General features: G+C 24.7%; 1 protein-coding gene across 1 annotated transcript in view; it reads left to right on the top strand.

Moving 5' to 3' along the window:
* LOC129613451 (phosphatidylinositol 3-kinase 2-like) overlaps positions 1–24,868 on the top strand; it is a 98,888-nt gene extending 74,020 nt beyond the window's left edge. The window contains exon 6 of the mRNA XM_055527529.1: positions 24,816–24,868. Within this exon, the coding sequence (XP_055383504.1) occupies positions 24,816–24,868 (53 nt within the window). The remainder of the gene's footprint in view (positions 1–24,815) is intronic.
* The last annotated feature ends 401 nt before the right edge of the window (positions 24,869–25,269 follow it).

Raw genomic sequence — 25,269 nt, 5'->3', positions numbered from 1 at the left:
TAAAAATTTTTTCTACGGAAATAAGTTTCTAATAAAGATCTATGAACGTATGAAATTTCAATGCTTTCTATCTTTAAGGGTGTAAAAGTTTTGTAAACATGTACAGGACGGACAGATAGAAAAAACTAATAAGTACTTTTTTCGAATTTTTTTTTTGGAAAAGTGCTAAAAAATTATTAAATTATAGTTTTTTGTATTCTAAACATTCCAATTTATTTTAGGAATACATGCATATAAACATATATTGCGTACTCAGTAACTGAATAGCTTTCAGTTTTTGCATAATTATTCGAGTCAATTAACTTATAAGGAGTACAAAAACAACAAAATTTTTATATACGAAAATAAATAGGTCTTTCAACTTCATTTATTTATTTATGTATTTTTTTTTTCTTGTTAACATTTTAACTTCTCTTCTCTTAATCTTTCCCATATAATATGTATAGTATGTAGATAACGTCATATTCGCAAAACACATCGGACTCTTAATATCTCGGTCATTTTATACATGATTTACCTAATATATGTATTGTGTGTATGTATATAAATTATGTATACAAAAGATGGTTTCTATTTTACTTATGTTTAGTTATCATGTTCTTTCCTTCAACTGTAAATTTAATATTTTTTATCTTGGTTCCCTATTGAATTATTCAAGTCCCAAAGAAAGAGCAACGATAAAATCTTAAAATCATTTAAAATTAAACAACAATATATGTACATATATAAAAAATTGGGAACATTAAATCAAGCATAAAACAAAGCGTATACACCATTATTATAGTAAATATAGTATGTACATAATTAATGTATACATAATATGTATGCATTGATCTGATTAAAGAATCGGAACTTCAATCTAAAATCCTAAATAAATATTTGTGCCATAAAAATTATCCTAAATTTCCTCGATTATAATGTGTTTATTTCTCGGTCAAAAGTGCAAAATGGAAAAGTGCAAAGTGCCGAAGTTGATTTGTACAAAACTGTAAATTCTTCTTGGAATTTACTTATGTAGTTTTACTTTTGTACAACAAAAGATTTCAAGGGATTTCAGACTGGACTTCGTTGGCAATTTCTCATGCAATGTAGTGCAAAACTTAGATGGTTTTCGTTTAAGAAAACATATTAAGAGTACTAGAATTTTCTTTCATACTAAAGTTATAATTTTTGTCTTAATGCGCCAAAAAGTACGTAAAATTTTTATTTGAAAACTATACTTGGAATTTTTAGAAGTTTTTCGAAATTTATTAAGGAAAATACTTTATTGACTGTAGATTAGAAAAACATTTTGTGGTACGTCTCGAATTGCTATACACTGAATTCCACATTTTGTCAAGTAGAATATTAAATTCAGAAAGTCTTATGCTGCGAATTTGATGTATGTATATACATACATACATACATACAAACCTAGCTTTATTACAACACATATTAATATTATTACAACAGAAACGGTTTCCATTTGTTAAGCATGTGAAATTTTTTAAAGGGATCATAATTATTTAATGTTCAAATGTTTTATTCATAAATAAAATTATGAAGCTTATTAAAATCTAATAATATGTATGAAGAAATTGAAATTGTTCCCTTAGTTTGTTTTGTTTAGATATTTGTAGTCTACCAATTTAATTATAAAGAAAATTTACTTTTTAGATTTTTCCCACGCTTTTGCATATCGAATAACATCAAACAATTAATTGAATTTGAACAAGTAAAAACGTTTCAGTCGGTATGAACCGATTGAATTATACCCTGCACCTTTCATTGTTGTATAGCAATTACTCAAACCTGTGAAACCATTCTATAGAAACTTCACGGATATGTCTGACCTATAACTGAACACACAACTACCAAGTTTCATGAATCTGACTTTATTATTTTTCCAAATATTTAAAATTAGCTTTTGGAGTTGTATGGCAGGTACCCAAACCTGCCAAGCAATTCCACTAAAACTTCGCTAATATATCTGATCTATAATTGGACACACAACTGCCAAGTTTCATGAATCTAACTTTATTACTTTTCCAAATATTTAAAATAAGCTTTTGGACTTGTATGGGAGCCACTCGAACCTGTCAAGCAATTTCACCAAAACTTCAGAAATATCTTTGACCTATAATTGGACACACAACTGCCAAGTTTTATGAATCTGGCTTTATTATTTTTCCAAATATTTAAAATTATCTTTTGGAGTTGTATGGCAGGTACCCGAACCTGTCAAGCAATTCCACTAAAACTTCGCAGGTATATCTGATTTATAATTGGACACACAACTGCCAAGTTTCATGAATCTAACTTCGTTATTTTTCCAAATATTTAAAGTAAGCTTTTGGACTTGTATGGGAGCTACTCGAACCTGTCAAGCAATTCCACAAAAACTTCAGAAATATCTTTGACCTATAATTGGACACACGACTGCCAAGTTTCATGAATCTGACTTTATTATTTTGCCGATTATAAAAAATTTGCTTTTGGAGTTGTATAGCAGCCACCCGAACCGGTGCAGCTATCTCATTAGAATTTTTAGAGCATATGTAGAATATAATTGGACATATGTATACAAAATTTTATATTTGTGCCTTTATTAGTTTTTGAAATAATTAAAATAAACTCTTTGAGTTGTATGGCAGCTACCCGAACCCGTTGTCCGAATTGGTCCAATAACAATAGGGTTCGTCCTTGGCACAAAAGAAGCAACTTGTGAAAGTTTGGTGTCGATTGCATTATTCGTTTTTGAGTTATCGTGCGATCGGACGGACGGACGGACGGACGGACGGACGGACGGACGGACGGACGGACGGACGGACGGACGGACATGTCTAAATCAACGCAGAATTTTACGCTGAGCAAGAATATATATATATGTCCATACCGCAGGTGACTCCTTCAAGTAGTTACAAACTCCATACCAAAGTTAATATACCCTTCACGAAGTGCAGGGTATAAAAACGTTCCGCATATTTTTAAGCACCATACAAAATAAGCAATTTGATATTTGCTGAGAGAAATTTCGGACAATGAGCAATAACATAGCAAAACATATTATATACACACATAATTAAATATTAACGTCTCTTCAGCACACTATCGCAATAGAAAAAAAATGAGAAAAAACATTATTATTTAACAATACACTCACAAATTTAAATTAAGAGACCGTAATTATTAATTTAAAGTATAAGATAAGTAATGAGAAAAAATAAGTTTTTCAAGTACGTTTCATATCTGTAAGTGTACACAAAAGTCGAGTTTCTAAATTTTTATAATATTATATTATCATTTAAAGCAATTCTAAAATATAATTATTTTAGTAGTGAGATCAGTTTTTATTGCTGCTTAAAGTAGTCTTCAGTATTGATCATTTCCTCTTTCACGTAATGGAAAATATTATTTTAAAAGTTGTAAACCAATTTTTGATCATCGTTCATAATAGAAATTTAAAATTTCAAAAAAGTGAAGTAAATCTCTAGTGATACAATATCAGCTTAAGTCACAGTATGGCGAATTTCAATCAATTTATAAAAACTTATAGAGAGCTTCTCAAAACGCAACATTTTTTTCGAATCCGTTTTATAAAACTTGAATGACAAGCAGCCAGTTCCTCAATAAGTGCCCTAATAAAGTATACAGAACTCTTGAAAACTTTTCCAAAAGTGCTAAAAATGGTTACAATAAGCAAGAAATTTTATTTGCCATCCATGTTTCATTTCCTCCTGGATATGCACAAGCTTAAATACCTCAGTGAAACATTTTCCAACAAAATCGGTAATCATTTTTTAAAAATTAAAATTGTCAAAAATGTTCAAAAAAATTTGCCATTTGCCTAAATAAATTGTTTTCATGGCTTACAAAATTTTTAATCATCTTATTCTGTCAATTGCCATAATCCCATAATTGAAATGATCAAATATATGATTTCTTTAAGTCATATACATACATACATATCAATTTATTTACTATCGTATTTTCTCAATCTCACAAAATTTCAGTGAGTTTTCTTTTTCTGTATTTGTATATTATTTAAGAAATGTGTGAGAAAAAGACAAAACTTATATACGCATATAGGGGGAAGAATAAAATTTATAAAACACTTGAGATATAACAAAACTAATACCTACTTAAAGTATTTTTAAGTCTCATTTTTTTTTTTCAATTCGGCAAACAAAGGAACGTACAGTGTATAACAGCAGTATTAAGAAACGCCAGTAATAAAAATTCATAAAATTTTATAAAATACCATCGGTCGAAAATATACAGTTTGCGTCCCAATTTACTGTTTATACAATCAGTTTAGTACTTAAAAATTCTCCAGTGCGTTATATTGAACTTTCAAAATTTAACAATAAAATAATAAAAAACAGTAAACTTTGAAGTCGCTTTACCGCAAATTAGCCATCGGCAAAGTGCGGCCCATGCAACTTCAAAATACGGCCCATCATTGTGTTTGCAAGAAAAAAATTCGATTGCGGCTACTACAATTTTTCAAAAAAATTTTAAGAACTTTCATTTCTTTTTATAAGAAGGTAATGTAAGAAATTCGAGTGGCCCATACTTACATATTACTTATTTGCCCTTAACCAATGTTTGACAATGGTTGCCGCAAATGATTTATTACATTAAGATCTTCTTAAAATGGATTGTCTTTTAGAATTCTAACATAAAGAATATTTTCTAACTTGGAATATTCTTCTTCACCAATTTCTAATTAAAAAATTTATTTATTTTAAGATTCAGCAATAAAAAATAAATAGATACTTGGAACGTTTTAAGGAAAATATGATTTTAATTTTAGAATATTTTTAAATCTCGTAAATTAACGCAACTCTAACGCCAAATTTGAATTGTAAAGCTAATGTTATAGCTAATGTAATGGTCTTCAAATCCCTGATTATCAAGATACATAAAAAAAACTTTTACAACCAATATTCATGGTTCCGCGAACTATTACTTTTCTATGGCTGATATTATTTCAACAATATTCTTACAAAGATACATACAAAATAAACGCCAACAATACACCAACAAAAATATCAAGCCAAAAAAAACAAAATAAAAGTCTAAGTGTATTGAGACGGCGATCATGCCGTATAAAGTAAACAGAACTGAGCATAAAGCAAAACTATCTCCATTCGTATCCTATATACTTAAAAACTACAACTATACAACAAACAGAAAAAAAAACAAACAGAAATGAAAAAGAAATAGTAACTTGTATTATGAAATGCAGGTAAAATACTTGTAGATTTTTATTTTATGTTTCAGTAAACTGGTACCTACTATTGTTTTCGCTCACGGTCGCATTTCTATACTCTAATACGTACATTAATAATATGTGATTAAAAATAAATCGATGTAAAAAAATTGTAATTATAATTAGCGAAACTAAAATTAAAAATTTTTAATTTAATAATAAAGAATAGAAATATTTAGATTTTAAGAATTTGTACAAACAAATCGGAATTTAATTAAATAAAAAATTATTTTGTGTTCATGCAAAAAAAAAATAAATTACTTATCGGGCATAGGAATGCAAACATTTAATGTCTCAATAAATTTATGAATTTTTGGTTACACCTTAAGGCAAGGTTTATAGTGCAAAATTAGCAAAAAAAAAAATGAATTAAATTACTAGCTATCTAATTTTTTGTTTTTTTTTGTAGATAAGATACTCGAAAGGTATTTAATGCATAGGCAATTTTAAAAATAAATTTCTAATTTACAAACAAACTAAAGTGTAAAATATTTTTTTGTTCTAATAAATGAAATTCAAGAATATTGTAAGCTTTAAAATCGCATATTGTAAGAAATTAAAAATATTTAATACTAATATATTTCCTAGATCAAGGAATAGTAAGTATTTCCAGTTGAAAATTAGTGATTTATTTTAAAAGCGTGAAACTAAATTTTCTTTTAAGAGAATTTCTTATAGATAAGTGTGTATGCATAAAGTGTGTATTTCTGAAAATGAAAGTAAAAAGTTGGTGTATATACGAAAATGCTTTGCTTACTTCCTCATATATGAAATGAAAATAAGCATAAATAATAAATTTATTTAAAATTATTAAAATTACAAGTTGAATAAATCAAAATATCATAGAAACAGAAATTAAAAGTGCAGCCAAACAAGTACAACATATTTAAATACTGATTTATTTAACATCTAAAAGTATTAAATAAAAATTTCAATTTTAAAAACATAAATGATTAATATTATAATTGAAAATAAAAATTATAAAATTGATTATGAAATTTATTTATTTTAAATTTTATTTAATTTTTTTTCATAAAAAAATTGCTTCTATAATAAGAACCTATCGCTTGTAAACATTTAAATAAAATCCGCATTATTAAACAAAATCTTCTTACTTAATTTTAATTAAATTTTTTATTATAAATACAAAAATATTAATTGTAATCCAATAAAATATCATTTTAGTTTTAAAATTAGAATTAAGTATATGACTTTAATATTCTCTGGCTAATTTATAGTTTTTGTGAATAACAACACATAGAATAACAAACTAGTCAAAACTATGTGCAGACATATGTGCACATATAACTAGATCTACTAAAATAAAAATTAAATTTAATTTGCAAAAATATTTCCTCATTCCATTTCAAAATCATTACTGCAACTAATATTTGCCATAATAAGCTTAAACAAAATTCAAAATTAATTTTATTTTCGTGATATTTTGATGATTTATTTTTGATTTAATTAAATATTCATACGCGTTGACATTTTTATATTCCGGTTGATAGAATAAAAAAATATTTAGATTGAATTCAAATAGGAAAAATTTTCAAAAAAAATCTAATATTGCAATTTTTAATTAAAATTTTTTAGTAAATAGGCGGACGAATTAAAGTAATTAAAGTGATTTTAAAAAATAAAATATTTAAAGTAGAAACATGGAAATTTTAATTCTTATTATTTTAATTTAAAATATTACTGAATTTTAAACATTTACTTTATTTGTAAATTAAATTTTAGTAAAAATAATCTAACAAATTTTCTATTTTCATATTTGAATAAAATTCTATACAATATTGTATGTACTGTAGGTATGGAACACGTCTCTGTAATTAAATTTGCTCTCAGCGATAGTTGAATTTAGTAGAACGTCTTTACGAATGCAATTTTTCTAAATCCTGCTAGAAATTCCTCAAATATAAATCACAAAAGGCTTTGGAGTGACAAAATCTGAAAATAAAATACAAATCTTTAGTGTTCAGATGTACATTTTATTTGTAATTCGATCTGTTACCGGAACAGAACACAAGAAAATTAAATTTCTTCGAATTTTGAAGTGAAAGTACCATGCATGCGTTTATATGCACAAATTTATTATTTCTTAAAATTTTAATAAATTTCTACCAAGTTTTTATGTTATTTGTGCGTTAACATGTAAATAAAACTTTACATATACTCAAATACACACAATATTCATTAATAATTTTAAATTGATTTTTTTTACCAGCATTTTAATCAATGTCCTAAAAAATAATTTTAACAATAATATGTGTACGCTTCCTTAATTACTATGTTCATAAATCAAAAATTGTGACCTTCCTGAGGTCATAAACCTTCTGTATAAAAAGTAGCCTTTTTATTAAATTGAAATTCATTGTCATAAAGTTTTTTATTTGCCTTATGATTTCCTTTCCTATTTCTTTCTTTTTTTTGCTTGTTAATTTTTTTTTTGGAAATTTTTAATCCAAAAATCATGTCAAAAAGCAAAGAGTTTTATGCATACATACAATGAAGGTATTTTTTGTACCAAAAAAAAAAGTATTTAAAAAACAATCTGAAATTTAGCCCTGTGTAAAGTGATTTTGCTTCCTCAAAAAATAATTTTACAGTTATACAATTGCATATACACACAAGTATACACTTTACATATTTAAATTGAGCAACATTTTTTCATTAGTAAATCAGGATTATTTGCAAATTTGATGTTGGTTACGAATCATGATCGTTTAAATTTTTGCAAAATAAAACACAAAAAAAAACGTGTTAAATCAACTTTTAAAAATTTTTTAACAAACCAACAAAAAAAAAAACAAAAAAGATGAAGAAAGAGAGAAAAGAAACGAGTTTCACGTGTGACCTTTTTTCTTACTTTTTCTACTCAGGTAAATATTGTAGGAAAGGTACAAAACAAATATAAATTTGAAAAATAAACAAAACATATTCAAAAAGAATACTTTGACGCACATAAATAAGAAGAATAACAACTTTTAAAGCAAAATCAAAAAAAAAAATATTAATGTAAAAAATTCACAATTTTAGATTTATGCACATATAAACACATAAACATGCACACACACTTACATGTTTCCACATTTACGTGTATTTGTTTATAAACGAATAGAATGTACGAAAAACAAAAAAAAATAAATGCCTAAAAATTCGCTTAAATCATAAGAATACGCGACAATAATTCAAAATATATAAAATTTCAGTACAAGAAGAAAATGTACGTATTACATATTTTCGGGCGAAAAATTTAAAATTGTGTGATAAGACTGAAACTGAGGCGTAAACTAAACACACATACATGTGCGTATGTATGAATGTACATATAAAATACAGGCACACACAATATGCTCATTAAATATGCGAATCTCATTTCAGAGAAGCGTGGAATTAAGACATTTTGTAGAATTGTAAATATTGTAAGAATCAAAATTCTTTGAAGAGAAAATATTTGAAGAATACGCAAAAATTATGCAAAATTTAAATAATTTTACTTTCTCCCATAGTTTGGTAGAATTAAATTAAAATACAGAAAAATCAAATTTGTTTTATTTTTTAAATAAATATTATCTTATACCTATTCTTATAGTTTTAGGTAATTCTTTTGAATAGCGAATTTTACCTCACTTTTTGGAAGATCTCGGTCTGAACTACAGCCAATTATATACATTCGATATTTGTTTACAAAACCGCAATCGACAAGTTTAAAGCTTTGATTTTAATAGATTTTATTGCAATAGCTTTAATTGGCTTAAAATATTGTTGGTTCGCTACCTTCACCGTGAAAGCTAACTACCTTCACATAGGCAGTAGCAACACTAAGAGTAGGAAAAGCCGAAAGTAAAAACAATCCTATTGTTTTAACGCTAGAACGAAATTAAAATTTAAATAAAATATTTGTCAAAATAATATTTATCAACTATATTTTGACAACTTAAACGTTTCCGAATCATAATTCCTTTGCCGATCGTTCTATATTTCTTTTAGTGTTGTCGTTCTAGTTGTTTTCTATATTACACACATTATTTCTAATGTATTTTTTTGACAATTTAAATTGGCTGTAGTCCAATGATCCACCAACAAATTAGGAAATAAACAAAAAGTTCAATGTTGCAAACGAAAGGAAATTACATGTTAAGAATTTTAATTTATTATTGTTTTTTGTTTTTTGTTCTGCAAACATATAATATTTTTTTTAACTTTATTATTTACTGTCATTATTTATTGGATACATTAATTTTTTTGTATATTCAGCTATAATAAAAAAAAAAATATGATTAATTGTATTTATATTGAATATTTAGGTGAAAATAAGAATAATGTTGAAAAATAAAAGAAAAATATTAAAAATATGAAAAAAAAATACATAAAAGAAAGTTAAATTAAAAAGTTAACAAAAAAATGCAATAATTTAAAAATATTTTCATAAAGTGAAAATTATTGACAGCGCATTTAAATTAATAAAGGAGAAGAAAATAAATTTTAATAAAAAATTTTTCAAGGATAAAACCACTAAAATGAAGAGGTAAGAGTATTTGTCAAATTTGAACACAATTTTTGAATTTTTCCTCTATATAAAATCCCGTATCAAATAATTTCTTATTTACAATTTTACAAAAAATTATTGAAACCAAATTTAATGTACATGATTTATTATTAATCTATTCTGCTAATAGAATAACAATAAGGAGCGCAAAGAAAATGTTCATTTTCTTCTTTTTCAATTAGATGACGCTTGATATTGACGCCATGATGTCTAGTCATATTAAAATCTTTTTATCGCATACTCTACTCGTTATGTTTGTACTTCTGTTTAAGACTTAAACAAATCGCTTGGGTTAATTTTAGCTCTATTACAATTCATGTTTTAATTTTTTATTGACTCTGGACTCTATGGCGAATTGACTCTGGACGTGGTTTAAATTCGAATTGTATTAAAAATTTTAACAGATTGTATAAGTTCCTAATTCAATTAGATGTACTGCAGGCACATATTTTCCTTCATATTGACATAAAAAATTAAAAATACTAAAATATGTTTTGTAGAGTTTCGAATTCAAATGTTCCAAGGACACAATAAAACATTAAAATTTACAAAGTAAAACTTATGCCTAAGTACTTATATAATAAAAATTTTATTTTAATATTTTACAAAATTTCTATAAAATATATCATTGGTTTACTTGTAGATACAGGGTAGAATAATCTTCTGCCTTAAACTAAAATAATGTTGGGTCAAGCCAATGTTTTGTTAAGTAACACTTTTCCCTTGAACGTGTAAAAATATTGCTCTTAAAAACCATGTATTGCATTTTAAATTACTTTCCCTCATATATCAAAATGTTTCAAATGGTGACATACATTTAGGATGAGACAAAAAAAACATATAAATACACGTTCACTAACTTAATATGATTGAATGCAAGGGTTAATTGCTCGGGTTAAGATAAATAATTACACTATTTGATGGCATGGCATTCACGTACAGCTTCCTGAATTTATAGAAATTTGAAAAAGCTTGCAATTTCAGAAATATACTGTATTGAATACTCAAATTTAACGATTTTGAAACAGTTATATTTTGAGAGGGGAAGGAGCTGATTAAAAGGATGGGGATGAATATTTTCTTCTATGGAAATAAGTTACTATTAAAAATTTATTTAAATGTAAAATTTCAGCTTCCATTTTACAAGGAGTAGATATTTTGTAAACGGGTCCACGGACCCCTTTTCAAAAGTTTTTGAAAAGTTGTTGAAAAATTTATTTTTCTCTCAAAATAATTCTAAATTTGGTAATTATATAAATTTTAACATAATTTGATGAACCTTGTCTATTTTAAAATGAATTCATCATTTAAAAATAATCTATTCATAGTTAAAATAGTTAAAATAATCTATTTCCTGTCTCCAACATAACATTTTTCCGGAATGCGACATTGATATTCGACAATTTTAAAGGAATCACTGACACTATTATTTAATTTCATTAATATTAGAATATTGTAAAATAAAAACGTGTGCTTAACTCAATCAACAAAAAACGTTTCACACACACGTATAAATAATAATACTAAAATACGTATATACATACATACTAACATATATTTAATATAGTAAAATTTACCATTTGGGAAAAATTAGTTCAAAAATAAAATTATAAAAGTATTTTTAAAACAAAACTCATTGCAAAATAAAATTAAATAATAAAAACAAAAAATGGTCATATCATAAAATTTTGAAACAACTTAATATTAAATTCAGCAATTGTTATCGATTGAAGCTTTATACCGGCACACCTGTGAATTTATTTTATATTTGCCTATATATTTTTCACACTCATCTATATTATTTGCACATATCAAGTACACCTATGAATATGCGAACGAACATACATATATACGTATAGTACTTATGTCAGGTGAAAAATAAAGGACGAAAAATTGAATAAATATTTAATTTTTCTATATTAAAGACCATTAAATGAAATTTTGGTGCTTTTAGTTCGATCCTAAATAAATATATGTGTACGAAATTTAAAATATCAGTGAGTGTACGGTAGTAAAAAATAAAACAGATGTACGATTAAAAAGGTGTGTGAAATTTAATATTTCAATTTAATTTTAAATGGATTTTTTTTTGCGGTGAATAAGGAAATTTTTATAAAATGTGCTATAATTCGACTTCCCATTAGACTTTCGGAATTTCATTTATTGATAAAATTATTCTCACTATATCCAATTATTATTTGCTTCAAGATTTTAAACTTATACCAATCTTTACTTAAAACGAATTGATTCGGAAGGAGTACATGCAACAAATTGACTAGAACTATTTTCAAATGCGAAACCAATTGTGTTTTACGTTTAGACAAAAATATAAAATTTACCATAGTTAGTCAAATCGGTTAGTTCTGTAAAAATTTCTAAAGCTGGTTAGTCTATATAAATTTCTTTTCATCTTCTTGGATATTCTTTTTGGAACAATCTCCAATTGTCAAGTTTTATTTCGTAATATTGTTATTTGCCACTTTAGAGATATTTGGCTCTTGAAATTTTTCTTTACAATTTTTTAATTTTATTAAATTAAAATGGCAAATTAATACTATAGTGCTTTCAATGTTACAATTGATAAAAATAAAATTCAATAACATTTCAAAAATATAATTTAAATCTTTTGACTATCTGGGAAATCAAATTTGTATTAGAATAAAATTTTACATTTACAACTCTGGCGCGAAATGTTATATTGGTTTAAGACTAAAAATTACTAAAATTCAACAGTTCAACTTTTCTAGCTTAAATATTTATGTAAGTGCAGAATAATGTGTTTTGTACTATAGAAAATTATTTGTGAAAAAATCTGAACTTATGTGACTTTCATAATTAAAATTTTTTCTTAATTTTCTTGAATTTCTAAATGAGACCAAAGTTCAGAATAACTTGAAATTAAAAACTGCTTGAAAATATCTTTGTGTTTTAAATAAAATTTTTTTAAATTATGATTGGATTCTCAAATTTAATGGAAATTGTATATTTTATTGCATAATTGACATGCTGACATTCATATGTATGTTATGTAATTACAAACACTTTTTCAGTTGAAAATCTTCAAAATGTATATATACATACATTACAAACACACTTAAAAACATTTTTAATAGATTTACACAAGAAATGAAGTTGTTCACACTGCCATATTAAATTCTTATATAGAGTACCATAGGTATTTCAATAGATCTGAAGAAATTTTTTGAAAAATAGTTTTATATTTATTTATGGAGTTACTATTTGGCGATATTACTGATCAATGGCATTTTCATTCACACAAAAGAATTTATTTTGTACTGTATAACGATAACTCAAAATTCTGTACAATATTTTCAAAGTAAATTTTTCGACGCTGACTAATCTTGATAAAGTAATATAAATTTTTTAATTTTCTTTGCCCAATATTTCAAAACTATTAGAATTTTAAAGGATATTTGAACGATTATATATAAAACAGAACACAACTGAATTTTGCTGCAGAGAAATTTTTGTGATTTAACAACACATTTAGTTAATTGTTTGTTAACTCTGCCAAAATTGTTTACTAGAGTAAAAAAGTCCAGACTATCTTAATTAAAGCAATTTTTATCAATGTTTAATAATTTTTTCCAATTTAATATAGTTAATAAAACAAAGGTTATCATCCAATTTTATATCGAATAAAAAAGTATGCAAGAATCGCAATTTTTAAAATCAAAAATTTGTAAATTAACCTTATATGTAAAATATATATTTTCAACAATATTTTCAACAACAACAATACATAAAAATCGTGTATGCAATACAAAAATATATTCGTTAACATTAATAAATACCTTTAAAATTATATTTTTAGAAGCTCTAATTTAATAACCGTACGAAATATGAATTTATAACACAATATTAATATATAATTTTTCTGCATTTACACCGTATTTGAAAATTATAAGTAATATCCTTTTTTTCTCCATTTTACACATATTGAGTAAATATGAAATAACATTTATGAATAAATAGCATAAACATATAAGAAAAAAATTTCCATAAAAAAAATGAAATTTTTTCGTAGAGCTTATAATAGTACTCGAATTTCACGCTAGTGTAAAATGGCATTTTGTTTCAACATATACTGCAAATGTCACAAAATCATAAATAACTCAAGAGCATTTTCCTTTTAATATAACACTTTTATTATTATTATATTTTGTTTTTTTGTTTTACTGTTTATTTTTTCGTTTTTCATATTTTTAATCTAAAATTAGATCAATAAATATTAAGTATATATTCATATATATTTACGTTCTTCTACTGTTATACTTATATGTTACATAAGGAATATACCATACAAGTGTAAGTGTTGCGCCTTGAGAGTGTCAAGGAATCCTTTAAAAGATCCTTGCAATATTATGTGTACATACGATATCAGTTTATTTTTTTCTAAAGTATCTACTTAATAATATACACTTATATATACATGTATGTATGTGTAAGGTTGTTTTTAAAAAATTTGATTTCGAGAAAAACGATAAAATTTTAGTAAAAAAGAAATTTTTTGTTCTTATAATGTTCAAGTCTATTTCATATTTATTCTTCAGGCGTTATATTCTTTGTACTTAGGTGTTATATTGAGTACTTTAGTAATTGCTTTAATAATTCGTACGAGTATAGGTATTAGTAAAATAATAAAAAATTTTATGAGTTAAATGTCAAAATTTGAATTTATTCCAAAAAATTTTTCAGTTTTAATAGCTTTTATTTTTAAAAAGTATCAAAATTTTTGATATTTCGTATTTTTTAAGGTAACATTGATTTTAAATGAATGCTTTAATAAATGTTTGAAAAAGAGAATTGTCTCTAAAATTGTTTAGTCAAAACTTCTCTTATGATAGCGGACCATTTTTTAAAAATATTAGGTGATCTCTTTTGAATATCAAGTTCTAAATACTTAATTCATTTATGACAAATTTGGAATGTTCAATAGATTCATTAAGCCTGTCCGTCACCTCGTTCTCACATTTTTTTGCAAAACTTCCACACACTTTAAGATAAACAGTTAAAACTTTATTATACTTTCCTCTCGATAAGTTAATAATGTCTTAAAGTCTTAAAAACTCAATTGTTTTATTATTTTATCTATTTGATTTAAAAGGTTCTTTTAAATTTCGGTCTGCCCTAGACAGAGAATTTTTCATTTGTTTAAGGGCTGCTTAATATTTAACTAGATTTACTTAAACGAATTGCAAATAATTAAAAATTTAGTAGAAAATTTTATCAGAAAGTACTAAAATAAGCCATTGATTTTGAATTATCTGACATTAGTTAGTGCAGTCGTCATAGCACAGGCCTGTTAACAGAAATATCTCTGGTTCAAACCCCGATCAGGTGATTATAAAAAAAAGAATTATATTCAATATTATAGCTTAATATACAATACTTATAAAAAAAATTATTAAGTAATTTTCATATATTACAAATATTCGATATTAAAAACTAAGAAATTAAACAATAAATAATGAATCCTGAGGCATGATTATCTATGATATCATACACTAGCCCTAAAAACAGTTAATTGAAATCGTGGACATTATACATATTCGTAACCACTTACCAATTGGTTTGGTTATACGTTATTGAATACATTTTCATTTCTACTGAATGATGAAACAATTTATTCAATCATATTTTCTTACTTTTCATAAATTGATATTAATACATTAAAACTATTTTCATTCGATATTAAATTCCATTTTGATTAAATTATTTCCAATAGTAGAATCCAATACATTACATGCATGTTATGTTAATTCAATAAGAAATTTTATTAAATATCTTTTAATATTAATAACATTCTTTCAATAATAATTGCGAAGTATAAATTAAAAACTATTTATTTGTATTCAGAGAGAAAATTCATTTAGACAAGTTTATTAATAAAATGTTTTAACTCTACTTACATGCGATCACTATGAGAAAAAGCTAATAATTAAGCATTTTCTTAAATTACTAAATTGGGATTGCCATCACTAACTGAACAGACGGCTGTTAATATTAATTTCAGATAAAAAAAATTAACAACTATTTTAGAACGTTTTCATATCTTACACCACGCATTACTTACGCTTTTGTGTTTATATCCAGCCTGTATATAGAATTCGAAAAGAAATATTTGGAAATATATTAAAAACTAAGTCATTATAGAATTCGGTTCCAAAATCAGTCACAAACAATTATTTTACATTTCGTAAATTTTAAAAACCAAATTTATTTTGGCATCATGGTTTCAGTTGATCCCAATGAATACAGTTTTGAATTTCTTATACTACTTCAGCGAAATTACGCTCAAAATATTTTTTCTGAAATTTTCGGAAAATTAAAATTTACTAGAAATTTTTAATTAAAATTTAGCATGGATACTTATATTTTGGCAAAGTACTGTACCCCCAAATTACTGTAAGAAAATTACAGTGGAAGTTCTCATGTATCAGTAATTTTCGAGAATTATGGCGGCACCACGGTTCAAAATCCTAAGTCTACTAAAACTTCTAACTATTAAAAATCATTTGCTACAATTTAAAAAATTCTAACATTATGTACCTATGTTGTCCATTTTTAAGAAATTCTGTGTTTAAAATTGTAAGTTTTTCATTCCTCATAACTAACTTTAATTTATTTTTATTAAATTTAATTAAATTAATTTATAAAAATATTTTTGAATAACAAAAATTAAAATATTGCATTTTAAAAAATTTCCTTATTTCAGTAAAGTTCTTCAATGACAAATAAATTTTATCACTATATAACTTGCGTCACTTTATCGTTTCTATCTTGTCTTTGAATGAATAAGGTTTGTTCTTTTTTCACTTATACATTAATAGGTATATTAAGATTGTACTTAAGCAAATTTTACAAATTTAAGAATCATTCAAATAGAAAAGATTCAAGATAAGAAACAAAGTATATTGTTGCTCACTCAGAAGAAAATTCATAACTTCCAAAGAGTGAATACAGAAAAAATACAAAGTGAAACAAACAGGAAACTCTTCTTTTGCTTCAAAATAAAATTTAAAAAAAATGCAAAAATTATCATAAATGTTTCGTATACCTAAACACTTTTTTTTCATTTCCTTCACGATACTCCCCCAATTTTTTCCCGTCAAACGAGAAAAAAAAACAATTTTTGTCTTATTCTTGGTGCGCTATGAACACTGAAAGTATAGATATATATGGTACTAGTGTTGATGTATATTTGTAAGTAAATTTTGAATAAAATTGGCAAAGGAAATGTGATACGATATAAAATGTATAAAGCAAAAATGATATCATTATAATTAGGCAATCATTAAAAGGAAATGGCAAAATAAACGAATCTTAAAGAATAAAAAAGCACGAGAATAATGGAATTTATTTAAAAAAAAAATTATCAGAATTAACAGTAAAGTATCAGCATTTAAAGCAAGTGTATTGATTTTGTCATGTCTAACTTACTAGAACAAAATGAATGAAGCTCAAAATCTCGCAAAGAAATTAAGAACTAATAGAGTTGTTTCGTTTAGAAATTTATCGGTTATATTCGTAATAATTCGTGTTAGGGTAAAGTCAAAATGATAATCCAAGAATTAACTTACACTTACAACATTGTAACTCAACTTATCTCATAAATGAAGTATGACAGATTATACGCAATTCACCTTTTGAATTTTAATTAAGGAATTGAAGTTACTGAACCTCGTTGTTCGAGGATGCTTTCCTTAAACATTTTATAATTTTTTTAAGAACTTCATTGTTTTGTCACCGAAACCCCTTTCTTTAATTTTGAAGTAAATCAAATCCATAATATGATACAGTCTAATTTACAGTGCAAAAAATCGAGACTTTAGTGTTTTTTGGATTTCAATACACGGACTATGTGCAAATTATTTCAATTATACAATCAAGTATACTTGGTTAAAATGAAAGCAAATTATAAAGCTCATATTACATTTAATTCACATTAATAAAATCACTTAAAACTTGTTTTCTATATGCAAAGAGAAAAAAATGTGATAATAAAAGGTTGTTAAGCGTATTAAATGAATTAAGATGCCATTATTTTTTTTTTGTATTTCAAATTATCGTACACACTAGTTCACTAATACTAAACCATTCATTTTACAATTAATTTTCCTACTAACAAAACGCAATAACTTTCAATTGCCATTACTTGCCATAAAAAAAATATTGAAAGCCAATATTTGTGCCAATTATTTCATTGCAGTATCACTTCCAGCTAATTCATACGAGTAATAAATTAATGCTTTGGAAATTTCTAATTTTACACAAAATTTCTGAAAAGTACTTAAGGGCATTCTAATTGTTATGTATATTGGATCGATCAGATATTACAATGAAATTTATCTTCGCATATACATTCATATATGTTCATATGTATGTGTAAAATTCTGGATTTATTATTTTTTTTTCAAAACTTATACTCAAAATAGCATTACAGTGGGTAATACTCGTAGGTTGTATAACAAAATTTCTAAAAATCAAATGAATTATTGAAATTGGTTTAATAAAGGACACACACTGTGGAAAACAATTTGATTTTAATAATTGACTTATGACCATATTAGGACAATAATATAATATTTTCTATTAGTTTTTAATTACCGTTCGTTAGCTGCACCATTCTAAAGAAAAATATAAAATTTGGAATTTTACATAAATATTTAGTATTTTCAAATGAACTATAAATTACTATTATAGGTAACTGAAAAGCAATTTTCAGCAATTTCAACGTGTCATATACGAGTGTATGTGAAATATAACAAAATTATGATAATTCATTTAGCATTCCAAACTAAAACATGAGTTATAAAGTAAGTCCACTCTAAAATTTTATAAATTTAAAAAAAAATTTAGAATAGCTACGCATAATAAACTTTTGGATCAACTGTTGCGTTTAAAGTTCAAGCTGATAAGTTTTAGTAACGTTGTTTTATAGTATCTAATATGTATACTTATACAAAATTAATAATATAATTACAAATCACTTAGCTTGCATGTACACTAACTCTTCGGTGAAATAAAATTTTCCGTTATTTTGTATTTTGTAGGGTAATTAATATATTCCTAGGGTAATTGAGAGTTAAAAACCCCTATATCATTTTACATCGGGCTTGATTTAAAACTTCGTAATCCTTTCAAAGTTTTTTTTATACTGCCATATTATTAAATTTTTTTGTTTTAAATTCAGGCGAGAGAAAATAATTCTAGAAACTCTTAATGGATTCGAAATATTTTTGTATTGTTTTTTTATTCGTGATTGGTGGCTTTTCGTTAATAATTCATTTAAATTGCCAAAAATATGTAGATACTTTTGTTTACATTTTTAATGGATAATGGAGCAAATACTGATAATTGGGACAATCATTTACAATTTAACAGTATGAGTTTCTACCTACGCCGATATTATACGTTCCTCAAATACGTTGTACTATAGCAGCACTATTCAAAACCGTTGTTCTATTAAAATTAATTCAATATAAAATATTGCACTTCTTGATCAATTAAAATTATTATAAAATAAATTAACTCTGTCATTAAATAACCAAGAACAAAATTAATAAAATGTTAAAAATTTTAGCTAAAACTGTTATGTTTAAAGAGTGTGCATGTGGTTGCTATAATTTGATTACACACGCCGCCTCGCATACAAAGATTTCAAATTGAATATTTATAATTTTCATTAAATAAATTTTAAAATGTAAATTATTCGAAATTATTGGGAATTTCATTTTAATACATAAAAATTCCATATTTTTAACAGTATTTACTAAACTTCATTCGTTATCTAAAATTTCATAATAATTTCAAATAAATATCTAACATATGCAAATTTTATTTAATTTTCTATATATGAACATGAGCTTTATAATTGAAAGTTTATATCACATTCATATATGTTTGTATGTACGTAGATATATGTATTTGTTTATGATATATGTATAATATTTGATCTGAAGAATGAAAACAATTTGAAAATAATGACTTTCACACAGAACGCGATTCTCTCTAGCATTAGTTATTAATTTTATAAAATATTATTTTAAATTTACAATTTGTTCTTAAATGATTTTAAAATTAATTTAAGAGAATTTTATTTCACTTATGACAATTTAGAATGTCAAAAGTTTGATTTTATAATATTATATGTAGGACGAATACTGATAACTTGCCTAAATTCTTATTTAATTAAAAATAAATTTTTTATTTCATTAAAAATTTCCAAACTTCGAAGCAAGCAAATTGGCAAGCAAGTATCATTTATATAATTGCACCGACTCTTTTGAACAGGTGAAAGTTAAAAAGCTGTAAAAACTCAGAGTAAGGTCGTTCTCAAATCCATTTTTTTAAATTTTGGAATTGCTCGGCTTCGAATTTGAAAATCCAAACAAAAATGACTTTTGAGTGATATATGATTGTAAGTTTCTCTGATTATGTAACACCACAAACATTGTGTACTTATATATCTATAATATTTTTAAATATTTTAGAAGCGCAATAAGTCTTTTACCTTAAAAAAGTAAATATTTTAGTAGTTTTGAAATTTTTAATGACTTGTCTCTTCAGTATTTATTTCATATTATATTAAATGCAGTATATATATTTCTTCAACTACAGAGGTCTTATACATCTTAATCAAGGATACATTGTGACGACAAGATTTTTAATGTTATAATTAAATTATACATCAAAAACGTGCCTAAGAACAAAAATTGTCTTGTACCTGTGGGTCTTTTATTTTAAATATTATTTTATTGGAAATAAAAAATTGAAGATGTAGATTAATAAATCATGTGACTCTTACCTGTTAGAATTTCTTAATGCACTAAATAGGAGGAAATAAAATAGGTCCAGAAGTATAATACCAATAAGCACAGGAACATGCACATTGTACATGAATCACAAAATTTGTACAACACATGTGGACAAAAGCCATACTTTTAATTTTGATTCTGACAAGAGTTGTTGAAGGATAAAGCAATGTATGTAGGGGAACTCACCCAAAACAATTCATTAAAATGATCAACTGTATTGGACGAAGCATAATGTTGAAAGTTCAGTAATGCATTGGTATCTTATAATTTACACATAAAAAACTAAGACTGAAGTTAAAAACTTAAAAAGAGTGAAATTTTCTTTTGAAATTGCTTTACACTGCAAAATTTTCTACAATGGAAAATTAGATGAGCATTTTTAATTTCGTTTGGATCACATCTAATCGGATGTAAGCTTCAAACCTTCTTCTCGTTTTTCGTTATGTTCATTTGGATACTTATACATCAACTATATACATATAAAATTTAAATTTACCAAAATTCCAAAAGTTCTTACAATAAACGTAAATTAGATAAAATTTGTATAAGCTTCTAGTTTAAAGAACAAAAACCAAAAACTTTAATAGCTATACTAATTATCATTTTAGTTCATTTAATTGTTCCCATTAGACAGACAAAACAGAACTCTCATTATGCTTTAAATTCTAAGAATTATTTTGAAAAGAAAATCACTTATCTGTTAACAATAAATTAAAAAAGGACAACATGTTCTATTCATAAACGTTATTTGCACGCACATTTATCTACTACGATTGATGTATGTACCTATATAAAAGAAACTTAATAGAGTCAAACCATTTGTTATATATCCTAGATTTGTGATTGAAATTTAAATATCACTTGGAATAAACTTAAAAATCCTTATAGCATTTTAGCTTTCATCTTCTTTTTGCATAATGTTTATGTAAACATATTTTAAATGATTTTTGTTTTTCATTAACAAAATTCATGGGATGTGACAAAAATAATTCAGTTCAAGAAAAAATCAGAAGAAGAAGCATGTAAACATTCTTGAATACTAATTTTACAACTGATGTAAGTTACGGGTTCGAATAATTTTATTTAAAATAATTTGAATGCAAATTTATTTTCTTGTCTGATGAAAATTTAAAAATGGCAATACTTTTCTTTTCACAATCTTTTAAAATTTAGAACTTCTTTTCAATTAAATATTAAATTTAAAAAAAAAAAAGAACTAATTATGAAAATTAGAGTCTTCCATTGTTAAAAGAATCCAATGGAATTTCAAAAATACTCTTTTTATTAAAAATCATTGAAGCTGATAAACTCAGCAAATTAAATTAGAAAAATTGTATTACTGTTTTAATTATTCTTCTATTTTAAAACGGGTACATGGGCCACTTGGCATTGAGCAAAATACTTAATAAATGTGATTCAAAACCTTAAATCTTTCTTAGCGGTTCTTATTCAAAATAAAATATTATGCATTTGCACGTTAATCACGATAATTGCTTCATTTTATCACGATAAATTACATATAAAAATTTTAGGCTATTGCTGTTGTAATCATACAAAAAACTAAAGTAATCCGAATTATAAATGCTGTAACCATAAAGAACATTAAACAGTTCCTTCCACTCTTATGGTGTATGTATCACAAAATTTATATTCGATTACAAAATTTTGGAGCATATGCGCAAATTTCTACACCAAATGGCAATAATAAATTTTCATAATTTTGCAATATTTTCCAATAGATTCATTCAAATTTTTTAATCAACAACATTTTGTTTACAATGTAAAACAAATTGTATGTTATGAACAAATTAAAAATGATAAATTGGAGCAATTATAATAATAATCTGACAAATTTCCACCATAATTGTGTCAAATTAACCTGATCTTGATTTTGGAAATTCCAGGTACTTATTAGTAAATATTATAAATGAATTATGAATACTTAAATACTATAAATTAAGGAAAAAATTATGAAAATTGTAAATTTTCTTTCAAACAGAAACTTTGATAAAAAAAAACAATAAAAACAAATTTTAGACAACCTGGTAAGAATATTTTAATTTATTTAAAATTTTAAATCACTAAATTTGTGGCTATTTTATAACGAAATTTGAAAAGTAACAAGTATTTTTTGATTAATTGTATACGGTAACTACAAATGCTATCATCACTACAGAACAATTTCTAAGTAATATGAGTTATGCAGAAGTCAATTTGATATTAAGACCCAAATCGTGTATCTCGCTATATTACTTGCAAAGTGAAAAGAAAGTGACTTACACTCACATATTTGTATAATGTAATTTTCCAGTAAGAAGAATTATTCCGTGTTGCGTATCCCGTTTTTTCTAAAATGTATAGAAATTTTATTCATTATGTTTTTGAGGGTGTGTGACGTTCAGTCGATAATTTGAGGAAAAATGCATACATCCAGTTGAAAAACTAAGTAGTCTTGATGAGTGATGAAATGAGTAATTCTGATTTGGAAGTGAATAGAAAGTGAGATGAATAAAGTTGGATCTTTAACCAATAGTTTGACGAAACTTTTTTTTAAATATTTTTGAAAAAGTGCTAAAATGCAAGATACACAATTAGGCTATTAAGTTGCTTGCAAATGTTTGCTCTAAGATGAACAAATCGGTTAATATTATAGAATAAGCCTATAAGTATATTAATCGCATTCTTTTCGATTTCAAATATCGTCGGTTAAAAGGCAGAAAGCATTTTTTGAGAATTCGAATTATCCACATGAATTAAATCAGAAAAATATATTCTTTGTTGTGACAAAAAATCATGCAAATCCAGAACATAGTTTTTATAGAAAATAGAAATTAAAGAGACCGATCCCATTGCACTAATTGATTAGTTTTACAATTTTACGATTTTTTTCAAATTGAATTTACTCAAAACACGGTTTCCTGACTTAATGCTTTCTGCTTCTTAACCCACGATATTTACATTATTTATTGTCAAAACACTTCCATTATTTGCAATCATATCAACGTTAAAAAAATTAACCTTTATCTTTTGTTTTTATGACGCCGTCAAATTACAAATTCTTTACAATTATGTGCTTCTATTGAAAATGTAAACTAAAATTTGTAAAAACAAAAAACAATTGTTTTCATTTTATATTTGTATTTTAATTACTTATTGTTTGTATATATATATTATGAACATATACACATAAATTATATACATATTTTCTTACTCTATAATTTCACTCAATTCCACTTATACTTTTGTTTAATTTTCTCATAAAACTTGATAATTACTTTTGATGATATTTTAACTTTCATTTTTCATTTAAGAAAAATAATATATTTAAAAAATAAAATAACAATAAAAACAAAAAATAAATTTTATTATCTGATTTTTCATAGCATTTTTCACAAATTTTACTTTTTATGCTTTCATGCTTTATGTAAAATATGATCTTTGTACAAACTGACATACATATATAGAATTCAATGTTTCGAAATGATTACAAACTCTATGAAGTTGAAGCTTTAAGTTAAATTAAAAAAATTTATGGTTCATTTCAAGCTTATTAGTCTATAAATGTAATTGTATATATAAGTATGTACGTAGATCTATTTTACAAGAAATTAAAGTGCAATGTACAATAACAAAATAATAACGTTTTTTTAGAGTTGAGTTGAGTTGATTTTCAGCAGGTTATGGTAAATATATATATATATATATACGCATTAAAAATATACAATAACAATAAAACATAAAAATTAAACAACAATTGTATTTAAAAAATATTATTTATTTAGTGAAAAGTGAAAAATCTTATATACAAATATTTAATAATAAAATTGGTGAAAACTTTGTACAAATTCATATTCATGCAAATGGCAATGTTATCGTAAATTCCCAGAATTATTAAAAAAAAAACGTAATTATTTAAATAACATTGTAATTTACTAAAAATAATTGCCATGAGATTGAGTACACAATAAAATATGAAAAAGCAGTTATTTTCAACTAAAATTAACTTTCAATTTAATTTTCTTATAATTTATGTACTTGTTGCTTGTTTTCCATAATATTTAAATTTATTATTTGTTTATGCTGTCCAAAACAATAGGTGATGTCATCTCTATTTAAATAAAAATGTAATTATTTTTAATATCTTGAATGTAATTTTTACTTGTAGTGACTAAAATTAAATTAAGAACCGAAAATTGTTATAGAGACGTTAGAAACTAATTTTCTTAAGCGCAATAATACGAAAACTGTAAGCACAATCTCTAAAATCTTTAAAACTTTATATTATAGGTTTTAAATTTTTAAATTTTTTGTGCAATAATTTTAATACATAATACACATATATATAAGATAACTCCTACCCTTTGGAGTTAGAAAGTTTTATTCAAAAAAACTATCTTAACAAAAAAACCGTTATTTTATTTTAATAAAATTTTCAATAAAAAACTCTTTATTTTATTTTTACGTGTTTTTTATTCCAAGTTCAGAACAATAATAATTTAATAAAAAACAATTTTATAAAAAGCGTTTTTATTCTACCTGCATAACACGCGCTTCATTCATGATGTTGAAATATGCTGATGATGTCTATTTGTTGAATTAGCTAAAATTGGACGGCGCGT

Source organism: Condylostylus longicornis, unplaced genomic scaffold (assembly GCF_029603195.1).
Source record: "Condylostylus longicornis isolate FDR11 unplaced genomic scaffold, ASM2960319v2 ptg000004l, whole genome shotgun sequence".
NCBI lineage: Eukaryota > Metazoa > Arthropoda > Insecta > Diptera > Dolichopodidae > Condylostylus > Condylostylus longicornis.
Note: the sequence above shows the minus strand (reverse complement) of the source record. Positions and strands in the feature narration are given on the sequence as shown.